Source organism: Ceratotherium simum, chromosome 2, assembly GCF_057802395.1.
Source record: "Ceratotherium simum simum isolate JZ-2026a chromosome 2, ASM5780239v1, whole genome shotgun sequence".
Classification (NCBI taxonomy): domain Eukaryota; kingdom Metazoa; phylum Chordata; class Mammalia; order Perissodactyla; family Rhinocerotidae; genus Ceratotherium; species Ceratotherium simum.
In genome coordinates this window covers 96095618-96115347 of record NC_141901.1, presented here as the reverse complement: position 1 = coordinate 96115347, position 19730 = coordinate 96095618, and the positions used below count along the sequence as shown (strand labels likewise).

The 19730-nt window shown below is 38.8% G+C and overlaps 1 protein-coding gene across 8 annotated transcripts in view; it reads left to right on the top strand.

Moving 5' to 3' along the window:
• RAVER2 (ribonucleoprotein, PTB binding 2) overlaps positions 1–19730 on the top strand; it is a 108033-nt gene that overhangs the window by 18411 nt on the left and 69892 nt on the right. For all 8 annotated transcript variants that reach the window (XM_087449495.1, XM_087449483.1, XM_087449490.1 and 5 more), the window contains one exon: positions 8467–8533. In XM_087449495.1, coding sequence (XP_087305621.1) covers positions 8467–8533 — 67 coding nt within the window. The remainder of the gene's footprint in view (positions 1–8466; positions 8534–19730) is intronic.

Genomic DNA, 19730 nt, shown 5'->3' with positions numbered 1-19730 from the left:
TTGTTATTGAATTAATTTATGTTGTGAACTTAACATACTAGCACTTGTGTAGGTTTAGTTTATTCATTTGCAATATAGAACAGGTTGGCTATACCTCTACCATCTGGGATCAGAATGTCCACTGATGTGATGGTCCATTCCTTTAAAAAATAATAACTATGGGGCTGGTCCCATGGCCTGGTGGTTAAGTTCGATGCACTCCGCTTCGGCAGCCTGGGTTCATGGGTTTGGATCCCAAGGGTGGACCTACACTGCTCATCAGCCATATTGTGGTGGTGACCTACATTTAAAATAGAGGCAGGTTGGCACAGATGTTAGCTCAGGGTGAATCTTCCTCACTAATAATAACTGCAGGAGAGTGACATCAACATCTTGGCAGAGTGAGTTGTTCCCTTAGTTTCTCCCTTTTAAGTTACAACTAAACAGACATTCATTAAACAACAGAGGATTCCCTACAAAGCACAATAAGATATCTGAGAGATCCAGCCATACATCTGAATGTGGGGGGACTGGATCCCCAGGAAGCAGTGGAAGGAGGTGAGCAGATCCCTCCCCCTCCCTGGTGGCAGCGATCTAGGTCGTGGGTCCTCACACAGCACCTGGTGCACAACTGTAAGAGGAGGCAGGGGGCAGCCAGGCCTGTGTGCAAACGCTTTCGCTTTCAGAGTTGCAACCCAGCCATGGGAGCACCCACCATGCCCCAGTGGCCCCACCCGTGGAAATACTCTCTACGAAGTGGCATAGCTCAGCCCCCACGAAGGAGCCCCCACCAAGGGCAGCAGCTCAGGTGAACCTCCTGTGAGCGAAGAGCCAGCCTGTGTGCATGAAAGTAAGCGCCCCTCCCCTCCCGCCTGGTGCACCAGCTCAGCCAGTCCCCTGCCAAGGCAGCAGTTCTGCTCCAGAGCGCCTGTGTGTGCCTGTGTGACCTGCCAAGTGGGCAAATGCAGACGAGCCCTACCAGTGCAACTGCAGCAGGTGTGGTGGGTTCATAAAACACAGTTTCTGCCCACCCCCAGAGGTGGCAAGTAGAATCTGTGACCTGATACTACTACAAATGCCCTGGCAAAGGATCAGTTCATCAAACACCATCAAAAACTACTGTAACAACTCGGAGAAGAAGGAAAATGACAAGTCCCCAGAAACCAATCCTGAACTCACAGAAATCTACAATCTAAATGACAGATAATTCAAAATAGTTGTCACAAAGAAACTTGAGTTACAAGAAAACTCAGATAGACAGTTCAATGACCTTAGGAATAAAATTAATGAGCAGAAGGAATATTTCACCAAAGAGATTGAAACTCTAAAAAAGAAACCAAACAAATTCTGGAGATGAAGAATACAATTAATGAGATAAAAAATAATCTGGAGTCCTTAAATGATAGAGCTGATGTTATGGAGGACAGAATTAGTGATTTAGAGTATACAAATACAGAAATGCTTCAGGTGGAGGAGAGAGAACTAAGATTTTTAAAAAATGAGGAAATATCAGACTCAATTAGGAAATGCAACATAAGGATTATAGGTATTCCAGAGGGAGAAGAGAGGAAGAAAGGAGCAGAGAGCTTTTTCAAAGAAATAATAGCTGAGAACTTCCCAAACCTGGGGAAGGAACTGGACTTACAATTACATGAAGCCAATAGCACTCCTATTTACATCAATGTAAAAAGACCTTCTCCAAGGTATATAATATTAAAACTGGCAAAAGTCAATGACAAAGAAAAAATATTTAGGGCAGCAAGGCGGAAGAAAATAGCCTACAACGGAACCCCTATCAGGCTTTCAGTGGATTTCTCAGCAGAAAACTTACAGGCTAGGAGAGAATGGAATGATATATTCAAAATACTAAAAGACAAAAACTTTCAGCCAAGAATACTCTATCCAGCAAAACTATCCTTCAGATATGATGGAGAAATAAAAGCTTTCCCAGATAAACAAAAGCTGAGGGAGTTCATCACCACAAGATGCCCACTACAAGAAATGTTGAAGGAAGCCCTCATACCTGAAACAAAAAGGCAAAGGTTTACAAAGCTTTGAGCAAGGAGATAAATAGACAAAATCAGAAAATTTCAACTCTCAGAACACGTTAGTAAACACTTATAAAAGATAAAGGGAAGGAAAGCATCAAGCATAACTATAAACACTTCAATTTGGTCATAAACTCACAAAACAAAACAGAATAATTTGTTTTTTGTTTTTCCTCCTCAAAGCCCCACTACATAGTTGTATGTTCTAGTTGCAGGTCCTTCTAGTTCTTCTATGTGAGCCACCACCCCAGCATGGCTACTGACAGATGAGTGGTGGTGTTCCACCCTCAGGAACCAAACCAAGGCTGTTAAGCAGAGTGCACCAAACTTTAACCACTGGGCCATCATGGCTGGCTCCAGAATAATTTTTGACAAGAATAACTCAGAAGGGGAAGAACTGGCCCCATTGCTGAGTGGTTAAAGTTCCGCACAGTCCGCTTCGGTGGCCCAGGTTCGTGGGTTTGGATCCCAGGTGCGGACCTATTCTACTCATCAGCCATGCTGTGGAGGCATCCCACATATAAAATAGATGAAGATTGGCACAGATGTTAGCTCAGGGTGAATCTTCCTCACCAAAAACAAAAAACTCAGAAGAGGAATAGGAAAGCAGGTGTTGCCATACTTATGGAACCTGCTTAGGCTAATGGAGACAAGAAGCTATCAGAAAATGGACTATCTCATCTATGAGATCATTTATACAAAACTCGCGGTAACCACTAAACAAAAAATCAGAGCAGAGCCACAATTCATAAATAAAGAGAAAACCATCATAGGAAACCACTAAACTGAAATGGCAGTCAGAAATTCAAGGGAAGAGAAACAATGGAAATATAGAACAACTGGAAAACAAGAAATAAAATGGCAGTATTAAGCCCTCATATATCAATAATCACTCTAAATGTAAATGGATTGAATGCTCCAATCAAAAGACATAGAGTAGCTGGATGGATTAAAAAACAAGACCCAACAATATGTGCCTCCAGAGAATACATCTCAGCTCTAAAGAGAAATATAGGCTCAGAGTGAAGGGATGGAAGACGATCCTCCAAGCAAATGGCAAATGAAAGAAAGCAGGTGTTGCCATACTTATATCGGACAAAGCAGACTTCAAGATAAAAAAGACAATGAGAGACAAAGAGGGGCAGTATATAATGATAAAAGGGACATTCCACCAAGAGGCCATAACACTTATGAATACATATGCACCTAACACAGGAGCACCAAAGTATATAAAGAAACTATTAACAGACCTAATAGGAGAAATTAACAGCAACACAATAATAGTAGGGGACCTCAACACACCACTTACATCAGTGGATAGATCATCCAGACAGAAAGTCAACAAGGAAATAGTGGATTTAAATGAAATGCTAGATCAGATGGACTTAATAGATATATATAGAACACTCCATCCAAAAGCAGCAGAATGCACATTCTTCTCAAGTGCACATGGAACATTCTGAAAGACAGACCATATGTTGGGAAACAAGGCAAGCCTCAATAAATTTAAGAAGATTGAAATCATATCAAGCATCTTTTCTGACCATAATGCTATGAAACTAGAAGTCAACTACAAGAAAAAAGCTGGGAAAATGACAAATATGTGGAGACTAAATAACATGCTTCTGAACAACCAATGGATCACGGAAGAAATTAAAGGAGAAATCAAAAAATATCTGGAGAAAAATGAAAATGGACCCATACCAACTCATATGGGATGCAGCAAAAGCAGTCCTAAGAGGGAAATTCATAGCAATACAGGCCCACCTTAACAAATGAGAAAAATCTCAAATAAGCAATCTTAAAACTACACCTAACAGAACTAGAATAAGAAGAACAAAGCCAGCAGAAGGAGGGAAATAAGAAAAATTAGATCAGAAATAAATGAAATTGAAACCAAAAAAACAGTAGAAAGGATCAATGAAACTAAGAGCTGGTGCTTTGAGAAGGTAAACAAAATTGACAAACCTTAGGCCAGACTCACTAAGAAAAAAAGAGAGAAGGCTCAAACAAATAATATTAGAAATGATAGCAGAGAAATTACAATGGATACCACAGAACTACAAAAGATTATAAGAGAATACTATGAAAAGCTATATGCCAACAAGTTGGACAATCTAGAAGAAATGGATAAATTCTTAGAATCATACAACCTCCCAAAACTGAATCAAGAAGAAATAGAGAATCGGAATAGACCAATCACAAGTAAAGAGATTGAAACAGTAATCAAAAACCTCCCAAAAAGTAAAAGTCCAGAACCATATGGCTTCTGTCAAGAATTCTACCAAACATTTAGAGAAGATTTAATACCTATCCTTCTCAAACAATTCCAAAAAATTGAAGAAGATGGAACACTTCCTAACACATTTTATGATGTCAACATCACCCTGATCCCAAAGCCAGACAAGGACAACGCAAAGAAGGAAAATTATAGGCCAATATTGCTGATGAACACAGATGCAAAAATCCTCAACAAAATATTGGAAAACTGATGGGTCCGGCCCCATGGCATAGCAGTTAAGTGCACGCACTCCGCTGCTGGTGGCCTGAGTTCGGATCCTGGGCGTGCACAGAGGCACTGCTTGTCAGGCCATGCTGTGGCGGCGTCCCGTATAAAGTGGAGGAAGATGGGCATGGATGTTAGTCCAGGGCCAGACTTCCTCAGCAAAAAAACAACAACAAAAAAAGAGGAGGATTGGTATGGATGTTAGTTCAGGGCTGATCTTCCTCACACACACAAAAAAGAAAAAAAATATTGGAAAACCAAATACAGCAATACTTTAAAAGGATCATACACCATGATCAAGTGGGATTTATACCAGGGACGCAGGGATGGTTTCACATCCGCAAACCAATCAGTGTGATACACCACATTAACAAAATGAGGAATAAAAACCATGTGATCATTTCAGTAGATGCAGAGAAAGCATTTGATAAGATCCAACATCCATTTATGATAAAAACTCTCAATAAAAGGGGTATAGAAGAAAAGTACCTCAACATAATGAAGGCTATATATGACAGGCCCACAGCCAACTTCATACTCAACAGGGAAAAACTGAAAACCATCCCTCTGAGAACAGGGACAAGACAAGGGTGCCACTCTCGCCCCTCCTGTTCAGTATAGCACTGGAGGTTTTGGCCAGAACAATTAGGCAAGAGAAAGAAAGAAAAAGTATCAAAATTGGAAAGGAGGAAGTGAAACTCTTGCTGTTTGCAGACAACATAATTCTATATGTACAAGACCCTAAAGAATCCACCAGAAAACTGTTAGATATAATCAACAACTACAGCAAAGTTACAGGGTATAAAATCAACTTAGAAAAATCAGTTGCATTTCTATATGCTAATAATGAACTAGCAGAAAGAGAAGTCAAGAATACAATCTTATTTACACGCTCAACAAAAAGAATAAAATATCTAGGAATAAATTTAACCAACGATGCAAAAGACCTGTACACTAAAAAGTATAAGACATTATTGAAGGAAACTGAAGAAGACATAAAGAAATAGAAGGATATTCTATGCTCATGGATTGGAAGAATAAACATAGTTAAAATGTCCATATTACTGAAAGTAATCTACAGATTCAGTGCAATCCCAATCAGAGTCCCAATGACATTCTGCACAGAAATAGAATAAAGAATCCTACAATTTATATGGAACAACAAAAGACCCCGAATAGCCAAAGGGATCCTGAGAAAAAAGAACAAAGCTGGAGGTATCACACTCTCTGACTTCAAAATATACTACAAAGCTATTCTAATCAAAACAGCATAATATTGGCACAAAAACAAACACACAGATCAATGGAACAGAATCGAGAGCCCAGAAATAATCGCTCACATCTGTGGACAGCTAATTTTTGACAAGGGAGCCAAGAACATACAATGGAGAAAGGAAAGTCTCTTCAATAAATAATTTTGGGAAAACTGGACAGCCACATGCAAAAGAATGAAAGTAGACCATTATCTTATACAATACGCAAAAATTAACTCAAAGTGGGCTAAAGACTTGAATGTAAGACCTGAAACCATAAAACTCCTAGAAGAAAATATAGGCAATATGCTCTTCGACATCGGTCTTAGCAGCATCTTTTTGAATACCATTTCTACTCAGGCAGAGAAAACAAAAGAAAAAATGAACAAATGGGACTACAGCAGACTAAAAAGCTTCTGCAAGGCAAAGGAAACATGAACAAAATGAAAAGACAACCCACCAACTTGTAGAAAATATTTGCAAACCATATATCCAACAAGGGGTTAATTTCCAAAATATATAAAGAACTCATTCAACTCAACAACAACAAAAAAAACCAACCTGATCAAAAAAGGGGCAGAGGATATGAACAGACATTTTTCCAAAGAAGATATACAGATGGCCCCAATAGGCACATGAAAAGGTGTTCAACATCACTAATTATTAGGGAAATGCAAATCAAAACTACAGTGAGATATCATCTTATACCTTTCAGAATGGCTATAATTAACAAGACACAAAATAACAAATGTTGGAGAGGATGTGGAGAAAAGAGAACCCTCATACACTGCTTGTGGGTATGCAATCTGGTGCAGCCACTATGGAAAATAGTATGGAGATTTCTCAAAAAATTAAAGATAGAAATACCATACGGTCCAGCTATCCCACTACTGGGTATTTATCCAAATATGTTGAAATCAGCAATTCAAAGAGATTTATGCACCCCTATGTTTATTGCAGCGTTATTCACAATAGCCAAGATGTGGAAGCAACCCAAATGCCCATCAACTGATAAGTGGGTAAAGAAGATGTGGTATATATGTATATGTATAATGGAATACTAAGCCATGAAAAAAGACAAAATGGGGGCCGGCCCAGTGGCATAGTGGTTAAGTTCTGTGGCTGTCATGCTCCGCTTTGACAGCCTGGGGTTCGCAGGTTCAGATCCTGGGCATGGACCTATGCACCACTTATCAAGCCATGCTGTGGCAGGCGTCCTACATATAAAGTAGAGGAAGATGGGCACAGATGTTAGCCCAGGACCAATCTTCCTCAGCAAAAAGAGGAGTATTGGCAACAGATGTTAGCTCAGGGCTAATCTGCGTCACCACACACACACACAAAAGACAAAATCATCTCATTTGCAACAACATGGATGGACCTTGAGAGTATGATATTAAGTGAAGTAAGCCAGACGGAGAAAGACAAACACTGCATGATTTCACTCATATGTGGAAGATAAACAAACACATGGTTAGAACAGATTAGTGGTTACCAGAGGGGAAGGGAGGGATGGGTAAAAGGGGTAATGGGGCACATATGTATGGTGGCAAATAAAAATTAGACTATTGGTGGTGAGCATGATGCAGTCTATACAGAAACTGATAAATAATAATGCAAACCTGAAATTATACAATGTTATAAACGATTATGATCTCAGTAAAATAATTGAAACAATTTGCAGCTATTGTATGTTATGAGTAAATTTTTCAAGGTCAAATATCAATTCAATGATGAAATAATTAAATTATATTCACTTTAATGTATATTTGAGTGCTTAACATATGCAAAGCAATACAGATAATATACAAATATATGAAATACAGTGCCTATATTTAAGTATTATCAATTTAACGGGAAGGATTAGGGAAATACAGAGGAAATAGGCTCTTTCAGGCCTCCAGGTGGATGGAACTTATGATATCCGAAGGAAAAAGTTCAGACTGGATTAGTAATAGAAGCAGCGCAGACCCGAAAGCCAGTTGAAACATCTTGGGGAGCCACCGGGAAATAAATGGGACTCCAAACCGTACCTGAGTGCTGGTTCCTTGTTTTCATACCCAGGAATCCCTAAATTAGGTTTATAGTTTATTTATCCTACATGCCGGTACTATGAGCATCTACAAGTGTGTTACTTGTTATAAACTTAGTATGTAGTACACAAATAGAAATGTTGAATATTATTTCTATGAGATAGGCATAAGTAAAGTATGACGGTTGTTAGCATTAGGGGTGGAGAGGTGTCATTTTGTGGAAAAGAGTTGGAAAAGCTTCATGGAAGAACATTTGAGCTGGGACTTCAAAGGATGGATGTGATTTCAGGTGAAGTTTGGAAGCTTTGTGGTATGTTTGCCCCATGCTGGGTCAAGGCACCAGCGTAAGCAGAAATTCAGAGTAAGGGCTGTGCCTGGTACATTCACGAAGCAGAGGATGATCATTCCAGCAGGAATGTGGGTCCGTGCAGGGGGTGTATTGGGGGATATATTTGAGCAGGTAGGTTGGTGCCATATCTGCTGGGCCTTGAATGCCTTTAATTTAATAAGTAATGGGAGATTTTTCACATGGGGTCTGGTGGTGGTGATGGTGGTGATTGTGGTGGTAGTGGTGGTAGGCAAATACAGCTGGATTGTCCACTGTCTGCATTTGTGTGTTTATTGAACTCACGTTTTGTCTCTTTCAGGAAGTTCATGATTTATTACAAGACTATGAGTTAAAGTATTGTTATGTGGACAGAAATAAACGAACAGGTAAGATTTCAGTTCTAAGTGTCTGATTTCATTTTGATTCTAAATATAGTCAATATAGAACAAGAAAGTTTAGTGTTTTTTCATTCTTAAGCTAATCTCTGAAATTCTTAAGCATTAAATCATATAAATGTTACACAAATTATTTCCTGAAGGTAATATTAGTATCCTAAATTTTAATCACATAAATTTAGTATTACTAGAGCTTTACGAATTTTTATAATGAATGTTCTAATATTTTATGATATTATAATGAGTGTTATTAATAGGCTTGGTATCCTTCAATTTTAATAACATATTACTGGACTTAGTGAATAGATTGTGTGATGTGACTTTTAGCTGGGCATATTGGGAAAACTGCTTAATTTTTCTGGGTATTAGTTTTACATCTATGAAATTAAAAGACTAAACTAGATTATTTCCTTTGAGTATTATTTCTTTTGAGATGTAAAAAAAAAAAAAATAAGGTAAAGTATGGAGGATGATATAACCATACATACACACCCTCTCCCAAATTAGCAAATGTTTTATTAAAATATTTTGTTTTTAAAATGTTTTTTGTGGGGGTTTGGACAAAATGGGGGAAGGGGGTCAAAAGTACAGACTTCCAGTTTTAAAATAAGTAAGCACTAGGGATGTGATGTGCAGCATGGTGACTATAGTTAATAATACTCTGTTGCATATTTGAAAGTTGCGAAGAGAGTCAATCTTAACAGTTCTCATTACAGGAAAAAAAATTGTAACTACGTATGGTGATGGATGTTCACGGGACTTATTGTGGTTATTATTTCACAATATATACAAATATTGAATGATTATGTTGTGTACCTGAAACTAATATAATGTTATTTGTCAATTATACCTCAAAAAATTGTTTTACGTATTTTTTTGTCTTTAAAAATATATAGATACTGGAGCCCTAATGTAGATGTATTGAATAAAAATCTCTGGTAGTATTACGTTCAGGAATTCTGCATTTATTTTCTCTGACTTTTAAACAAAATTGTGAAAAGGAACATTACAGATTAAGATGAAATCCAATTTCTACCTCTCTCTTATTCCATTCCCTCCCTCCCTCCTTACCTAGGGGCAAGCACTTACGAATTTGGAGCTTATTTTCCAGCTCTGCCATTATATTGTGTATATAGTCACTAGAGCTGTTCACAGATTCCTGTTCTTTTTCTGCTGGGCGTGAGGTCAGATAGTACTTCCCTGTCCCTCTTTGAAGTTAGAGGTGGACTTGTGGTTTGCTTTTTGCTGAATGGAGTGCAAGTGGAAATGATATGTATCCCTTCTAGGTGGAAGACTTCAGAGCTGGCATGCAATTCACTGTTCACCCTCCCTCTTGCTAAAGTAATCGAGGAAGGAGGTAGAACCTCTTTCAGCTTAGGTCCCAGAGTGGCTGCAATGAGCAAAATCTTCTTCCTTCCTTCCTTCCGGCATGCAGTCTGCAGCATGAACAACAACAACAAAACCCTTCTGTTTTGTTAAGCCAGCGAGATTGTGGAGCTGTTTGTTAACAAAGTATCTTGACTAATATTTGTAATTTTACTATGTGTTTAATTCTTAGTGTTTTCTAGGTATTTTTAAAAACTTACATAAGTGGTATTCTGCTGTATTTTTTTTTTAGCAACTTGCTTTTTTTTAACTCTACCTTATTTTTCAGATCTTTCAACATTGGTACGTATAGCTCTAGTTTATTGGTTTAAACTACACCATATTATTCTGTGTTGTGAGTTTATCATCATCGATAAATCTATCCATCACTGATGGGCATTTAGGAAGCTTTACCTTTTCTGGTATTTCAAACAATGCTGCAGTGAATATGCTTTCACTTGTCGTCTAATAGACATTGCAGCTGTTTGTCCACAATTGAATTACTGGGTCATAGGTTATGCATAATTTCAATGTTACTAAATATTGACAAAGGGATTAGACGTAATAGTCTTCGCAGCTCACAGAGGACCAGGAATAGTGCTGTTCCCACCAGCTAAGATGATAAACCTCATAACTCATCGTGCATCAGGAAGAGTATTTAGAAGTGTTTTGTCTCAAGAATGGAGAAAATTAACTCTAGACTGGTGATGCTCTGGTCTTACCTAACAAAATTTAAAAGTGAGACCAGAAAGGATCAAGGAGTTTCCTGGTAACTTAACCGTATCCTAGAACAACACTCAAGAATATTTCTATGAATACAAAAACATCCAGCATCCAATAATGTAAAAATTTACAGTGTCTGGTATCCAATAAAAAATTACCAGACATGGCAAAGAAGCAGAAAAATACAACCCATAATGAGGAGAAAAATCAATCAGTTGAAACAAACCTGGAATTGAAACAGAGGAATTAATGAAAATGGACATTAAAATAGCTTTTATAATGAAACCAGAATGAAGATGAACAGACAACCCACCAGCTGGGAGAAAATATTTGCAAAACATATATCTGACAAGGGGTTAATCTCCATAATATATAAAGAACTCACACAACTGAACAACAAAAAAACAAACAACCCGATCAAAAAATGGGCAGAGGAAATGAATAGACACATCTTCAAAGAAGATATACAGATGGCCAATAGGCACATGAAAAGATGTTCAACATCACTAATCATCAGGGAAATGCAAATCAAAACAACACTAAGATATCACCTCATGCCCATTAGAATGGCTATAATCACCAAGACAAAAATCAACAAATGTTGGAGAGGATGTGGAGAAACAGGAACCCTCATACACAGCTGGTGGGAATGCAAACTGGTGCAGCCTCTATGGAAAATGGTATGGAGATTCCTCAAAGAATTAACAATAGAAATACCCTATGATCCAGCTATCCCATTACTGGGAATCTATTCAACAAACCTGAAATCAACAATCCAAAGAGGCTTATGCGCCCCTATGTTCATTGCAGCATTATTCACCATAGCCAAGAAGTGGAAGAAACCCAAGTGTCCCTCGACTGATGATTGGATTAAGAAAATGTGGTATATATATACAATGGAATACTACTCAGCCATAAAAAAAGACAAAATCGTCCCATTTGCAACAACATGGATGGGCCTGGAGGGTATTATGTTAAGTGAAATAAGCTAGAAAGAGAAAGACAAACACTGTATGATCTCACTCATATGTGGAATATAAACCAACACATGGACAGAGAAAACTGTATTGTGGTTACCAGGGGTAATGGGGGTAGGGAGTGGGCACAAGGGGTGAAGGGAGACATATATATGGTGATGGACAAACAAAAATGTACAACCCATAATTTCACAATGTTATAAACTATTAAAACATCAATAAAAAAAAAGGGAAAGTGAAGCAGTCAAGTAGAAAAAAAGATACAACAAGGGAAGCAAGGCCAGAGAGATGCAGAGTTCTTGGTTTTGAGGGTGGAGGAGGGGGCCCATAGGCTAAGGAATGTGGTGGTCTCTAGAAGCTTGAAAAGGCTAGGAAATGGCTTAACCTTTAGGGTCCCCCAAAAAGAACCTAGCTCTGCCAATACCTTGATTTTAGCCCATGGAGACCCATGTCAGACTGCTAACCTACAGAACGGTAAAACAATAAATCTGAGTTGTTTTAAGCCAAAAAAAAAAAAAATACAACTTCATAAAGTGGCATTTTACAAGAAAAAAATAGTTTTTATAACTGTGTTCTTTATGTACAAGAACTTATAGTAAAAATTTTAAGTAGAGACATGGAATATATTAAAAAATACTCAAGTCCAACTTCTAGAGATGAAAACTACAATGTCTGAGATGAAAAATACACCGGATAGGATTAACAGCAGAGTAGAACTTGCAGAAGAAAAGGTTAGTGAACATGAATACATAGAGATAGAAACTATCTGAAATGAAATGAGAGAAAAAAAGACTATAAAACATGAACAGAGTATCAGCGAACTGTGGGCCAACTTCAAGGGTCCTAATATTGGAGTAATTGGAGTTTCTGAAAGAGAGAAGGACTAGTACAGAAAAAATATTTAAAGAATTAAAAGCCATTAATAATTCATTATAGTAAAGAATTAATGGCTGAAAAATTTCCAAATTTGATGAAAACTCTAAACCCAGAGACCCACAAAGCTTAACCAACCCCAAGCACAAAACTTATAATCAAATTGCTTACAATTAGTGATAAAGAGACAATCCTAAAAGCAGCCAGAAAAAAAGGACACATTATGTTTAGAGGGACAAAGATAAAGATGATGCAAATCTTCTGGAAACAAGGCAAGTGAGAAGGACATGGGAGAACATCTTTCTTTCTTTACTGAAAGAAAAAAATGATCAACATACAAATTGACATTAATGGGAGAAATTGAAGAAGACACAAGTAAATGGAATTGGAATTGCTCATGAATTGGAAGAATTAACATTATTAAAATGTCCGTACTACCCAAAGCAATCTACAGATTCAATGCAATGTCTATCAAAATTCCAAGCCATTTTTTGTAGAAATAGGACAAATAATCCTAAAATTTGTATGGAACCACAAAAGACCCCGAATAGTCAAAGGAATCCTGAGAAAGAAGAACAATGCTGGAGGCATCATCATCCCTGATTTCAAACTATATTGTAAAGCTATAGTAATCAAAACAGTATGGTATTGGCATAAAAATAATAGATACATAGATAAATGGAACAGAATAGAGACCCCAGAAATAAACTGCCACATATATGGTCAATTAATTTATGACAAAGGAGCCAAGAATATACAACGAGGAAAGGACAGTCTCTTCAATAAATGATGTTGAGAAAACTGGACCACTGTCTTACACCATACACAAAACTTATCTCAAAGTAAAGATTGAACATAAGACCCGAAACCATACAACTCCTAGAAGAAAACATAGGCTGTAAGCTCCTTGGCATTGGTCTTAGTGATGATTTTTTGGATTTGACACAAAAGCAAAGGCAACCAAAGCAAGGATATATAAGTGGGATGACATCAAACTAAAGAGCTTATGCACAGCACAGGAGACAGTTAAGAAAATGAAAAGGCAACCTACTAATGGGAGAAAATATTTGCAAATCATATATCTGATAAGGGGTTCATATGTAAAATATATAAAAAAACTCATACAACTCAATGGCAGAAAAACAATCTGATTAAAACCTGGGCAGAGGATCTGAATAGGCATTTTCCAGAGAAGATATACAGATGGCCAACAGATACATGAAAAGATGGTCAACATTGCTAACCATCAGGGCAATGCAAATCAAAACCACAATGAGATATCACCTTTATCTGTTAGAATGGCTACTATCAAAAAGACAAGAGATAACAAGTGCTGGTGAGGATCTGGACAAGAAGGAACCGTCGTGCACTGTTGGTGAGAATGTAAATTGGTGCAGCCACTATGGAGAACAGTATGTAGGTTCCTCAAAAATTTAAAAATAGAAGTACCATATAAGCCAGCAATTCTACTTCTGGATATTATCTGAAGAAAATGAAAACACCAACTCGAAAAGATATCTGCACCCATATGTTCATTGTAGGATTATTTACAGTAGCCAAGACATGGAAACAACCTAAGTGTCTAATGATGAATGAGTGAATGAAGAAAATCTGATATATATATATACACACACAGTGGAATATCAATCAGCCATAGAATGAAATCTTGCCATTTGCAACAACATGGATGGACTTTGAGGGCATTATGCTAAGTCAAATGTCAGACAGAAAAACAAATACTGTATGATCTCATATGTGGAATCTAAAACCAAAAAAACTGAGCTCATAGATACAGAGAACAGATTAGTGGTTGCCAGAGGCAGGGGGTAGGGGGTGGGCAAAAAGGGTGAAGGAGGTTAAAAGGTAAAAATTTCCAGTTATAAAATAAATAAGTCCTGGAGATGTAATGTGCAGCATGATGGCTATAGTTAATAATACTGTATTGCATATTTGAAAGTTGCTAAGAGAGTAGATCTTACAAGTTCACATCACAAGAAACAAATATTGATAACTCTGTGTGATGATGGATGTTAACTAGACTTATTGTGATTATTTTGTAATATATAAACGTATTGAATCGTTACGTTGTACACCTGGAACTAATATAATGTTATATGTTAATTATACGTCAGTAGGGGGCCAGCCCAGTGGTGCAAGTGGTTAAGTGCCTTCGCTCTGCTGCGGTGGACTGGGGTTCACCAGTTCAGATCCTGGGTGCGCACCGACGCACTGCTTGTCAGGCCATGCCGTGGCAGTGTCCCATGTAAAGTGGAGGAAGATGGGCACGGATGTTAGCCCAAGGCCAGTCTTCCTCAGCAAAAAGAGGAGGATTGGCAGATGTTAGCTCAGGGCTGATCTTCCTTACACACACACAAAAATAATAATAATAATTATACCTCAGTAAAAAAAAACATAGAATTATTTACCCACCAAAAATATCTTTCAAGAATGAGGGTGAAGAAAGATGTTTTTCAGTCATATAAAAGCTAAAAGAATTCATCACCATCAGACCTGCATTATAGGAAATACTTAAGGAAGTCCTTTAAGCATGAAGAAAGTGATAATAGACAGAAATCTGGATCTACATGAAAAAATGAAGAATACTAGATATAGTTATTATGTGGGTAAAGACTGTTTTCTTAATATTTAAATCTCTTTAAAAGATAATTGACTGTTTAAAGTGAAAATAATAACAGTATATTGTGGAGATTCTAACACAGGTAGAAATAAAATGTATGACAACAGTAATACAAAGGCTGGTTGGGGAGGAATGGAAGTATACTGTTGTAAAGTTCTTAGACTATACATGAAGTGTTCATATCACTTGATGGTAACTGTGATAAATTAAAGATGTATACTATAAACCATAAATCACCCACTAAAATAATACAACAAAGGAACTCATTAATTGTTCTAAATGATGTTGCCTTGGATTTTAGTAGCTACAGTGGTGCCTGAAGAAACAAAATAGTAAATAGATTGATAAAAGATGGTTACAGTTATAAACCGTGACCTCACAATCAGAGCTGTCTATAGTAGATAAGAAGAAATAATTGTATTAAAATAGGATACATTAGGAGAAAAAGTTTTCACATGCTTGCCATCAAGTTTGTCCCAATAATAAATTAATTAGTAGAGCAAGCAATGGCAAAAGGATAAATAACGTTATGACTTGTGAAAGGATGGGATCCAATTATGGAATTGTAAAATTTCAATAGGAAAATGGAAATAGAATTAATCTCCAAATCCCTTACAGCCTTTTCTCTGTAGAGTGACGTCTGCCATTTCCACAAGAGTCAATATGAAAAAAATTGGGCTTTTTTTTTTTGTGAGGAAGATCAGCCCTGTGCTAACATCTGCCAATCCTCCTCTTTTTTTGCTGAGGAAGACTTGGCCCTGGGTTAACATTCGTGCCCATCTTCCTCCACTTTATGTAGGACTCTGCCACAGCATGGCTTGTCAAGCGGTGCGTCGGTGTGCGCCCAGGATCTGAACCGGCGAACCCTGGGCCGCCACAGCGGAGCGCGCGCACTTAACCACTTGCACCACCGGGCCGGCCCTGGACTTTTTTTTTTAGATAATTTGTGGCCTTGGAAAGAAATGAAAGAAGCTATAGAAGAGAATCAGTGAACTCTTTTCCTTACTGCCTGAACTTTTAAATTTGCTTCATTATGTTAACTAAATTCTACCATAAAATACTTCGTTTGAGTTGAGCAAATGCGGGTACTTCAGGGAGGGAAAATAGGAAGTTGTCAGTTTTTAAATTGATTGGTTGTTAATCTGTGTGTATATAGATTCATCCATTCAGCTAACATTTAACAGTAGCTGATGGAGATACGTTCATTAGTAATTAGGGAGCTCACAGTTAGTAGGGTAGCGGATGTCTAAACAGATAGATTATAATACAGTGTGATTTGTGCAACAATCCAATCAGTGTTCAAGATACAGAACTATAGTAAGATCCGCTGTCAAGATGGTGGCATAAGTGGACTCTGAACTGACCTCCTCCCATGGACACAACAAATTTACAACTACTCTTGGAACAATTACCCCTGAGAGAGAACTGAAAACTGGATAAAAAGAACCCCCACAAGAAGAGACAGTGCCGACTGAGATGGAAGAGGCAGAAATTTCTGGAAAGAAAAAGGCCACTTTCTAGCCTCAGCACTTCACAGCTGGGAGCAATCCTAAGCCTTCCCTGGAGGAGTGGAGAATCTGAGCGGGGGGAGCTATGCCACAATAAGCAGTTTTTGAACTCAGCACAACTGAGTGTCCTAATATCTGGCTTTGCTGTCCATTAACAACAACGGAGAATACCTCCAAAAAAGCTATCGGATATAAGGAGAAATAAAGCCTGCTCTTAAAGGGCCCATGCACAAATCCATCCATTTGGGAAAGCGACCTAAAATCACAGGAAAGAAAGGTGCACAGTCCTTTGGTGAAAAGAGACTCACCTGATAGGCTCTGAGTGTGTCTCAGTGAGAGATGAGACCTCTCAAGGGACTGAGACACTGGCGGTAGCCATTATTGTGACCTAGTACAGGTGTGCTGACACAGGCACTGGCAAACACCATTGGAGTTCTTCCCCTGGCTTATTAGCGCAGGGCTCTGCCCCACCCACTAGAGCACTGGTTTAATCCAGCTCAGCCAGGGTAGGCAGCCCACCCTAGGGACTGGCTACACCCAACAGCAAGCCCTTGTGCAACTTGTGGGCCAACATAGGCGGGGTGTGTGGGACCTCTGCAGCAGGGCAAGTGGGTCTGCCTCTGAGGGGCAGGGTGTGCAAGAGGGGCGGGCCTGCGATGGTGGAGTGTGTGGGGCCTCTGCTGCTTAGTGAGTGGGTCTAATTCAGTGGGTCCGGGTGTGTGCACAGGGCAGGACTGTGTTGACAGCATGTGTGGCCCTGTGGGTGGTGAGCTTGTCAGCTGCAGCAGACTTGTGCTTCTCAAACAGCCACATAAGGGATCGGCCCCACCTTCCAAAGCCTGAAACAACTGTGTGCTGCCATGCCTGGGGCCGGCCCCACCCAGCTGCACTCCTGAGAGAGCTGACAACAGCCTTGCAGGCTGGATGCCTACAACAATTGTAAGCCCCTGAGCCTAGTAAGCAGCCACGCTGGGGGCCTACTCACTTAACAGAAAAACTACAACAGGAATGTGCTATTAGACCTTGTAGCCAACTGTGCTGGGGCTCCCCATGCCCGATAAAGTGACTGAAGGGACCATAGCAGCCACATACAGCTGAGTATTACAACCAGCCAGCCAGGGGGACAGCCTAGCCTCCCTGGGCACCTGCAGCAAGAGCAACCCTGCCACAACAGAAGAACACAAATAGCCACACAGGGGGGACACTCTTGGAACATTTGGAACTGGTGATGAGAGAGAAGCACACTGCTCAGCCTCATAAGGCATCTCTTACATAAGGCCACCTCTCCAAGATCGGGAGATGTAGCTACCTACTACACAGGTATAAGCACAGAGAAAGAGGCAAAATGAGGAGACAAAGGAATATGTTCCAAATAAGGGAACAGGACAAATCCTCAGAAAAAGAACTAAATGAAACAGAGATAAATAATATACCTGATGAAGAGTGCAAATTCCTTATAGTCATAAGGATGCTCACTGATCTTGGGAGAAGAATGGATGAACTCAGTGAGAACTTCAACAAAGAATTTGAAAATATAAAAAAGAACCAATCAGAAATGAAGAATACAATATTGGAAATGAAAAATTCATTAGAGGGACTCATAAGCAGCGTAGATGGTACGGAAGAATGGATCAGCAAGCTGGATGAAAGAGTAGAGGAAATCACTCAAGCTGAACAGATAAAAGAAAAAAGAATTGGAAAGAACAAGGACAATCTAAGGGACCTCTGGGACAACATCAAGTGCACTAACATCTGTGTTATAGGTGTCCCAGAAGGAGAAGAGAGAGACAAAGGGGCAGAGGATCTATTTGAAGAAATAATAGCTGAAAAATTCCCTAAGCTAAGGAAGGTAACAGACATCCAGGTACAGGAAGCACAGAGAGCACCAAACAAGATGACCCCAAGGAGGCCCACACCAAGACATATTATAATTAAAATGTGAACAATTAAAGAGAGAATCCTAAAAGCTGCAAGAGAAAGGCAACAAGTTACATACAAAGGAAACCCCATAAGGCTATCAGCTTACTTCTCAGCAGAAACTTTTCAGGCTAGAAGGGAGTGGCACAATATATTTAATGTGCTGAAAGAGAAAAAACCTACAACCAAGAATACTCTACCCGGCAGGGTTATCATGCAGAATGGAAGGAGAGATAAAGAGTTTCCCAGACAAACAAAAACTAAAGGAGTTTATCACCAAGAAACCAGCCTTACAAGAAATGCTAAAGGGATTTATTTAAGTGGAAAAGAAAAGACCACAAATAGGCATAAGAAAATTATTTTTTAAAAAAAACCCAATAAAATCACTGGTAAAGGCAAATATACAGTAAAGGTAGAAGATCAACCACCTATGAAGCTAATGTGAAGGTCAAAAGACCAAAGTACTAAAGTTATCTATTTCCATGATAGGAATAATGGATACAGGCACACAAAAAAGAGGTTAGATATGATATCAAAAACATGCAATTGGGGCCGGCCCCGTGGCTTAGTGGTTAAGTGCGCGCACTCCGCTGCTGGCGGCCCGGGTTCGGATCCCGGGCACGCACCGACGCACCGCTTCTCCGGCCATGCTGAGGCCGTGTCCCACATACAGCAACTAGAAGGATGTGCAGCTATGACATACAACTATCTACTGGGGCTTTGGGGGAAAAAAACAAATAAATAAAATTATTAAAAAAAAAAACAAAACATGAAATGGAGGAGGAGGGGAGTAAAAGAGTAGAGTTTTTAGCAAGAAGTCAAACTAAAGAGACCAACATAATATAGATTGCTGTATACGTAGGTTATTATATATGAACCTCATGGTAATCACAAACCACAAACCTATAACAAATATCCAAAAAAAATTACAGGAAAGGAACCCAAACATAATACTAAAGAAAGCCATCAAACTGCAAGGGAAGAGAGCAAGAGAAGAAAGAAACAGAGAAGAACTACTAAAACACCCAGAAAAAAAGTAACAAAAGGGCAATAAGTACATTCTTACCAATAGCTACTTTAAATGTCAATGGACTAAATGCTCCAAACAAAAGGCATAGGTGGCCGATTGGATAAAAAACAAGACCCATATATGCTGCATACAAGAGACACACTTTAGACCTAAAGAC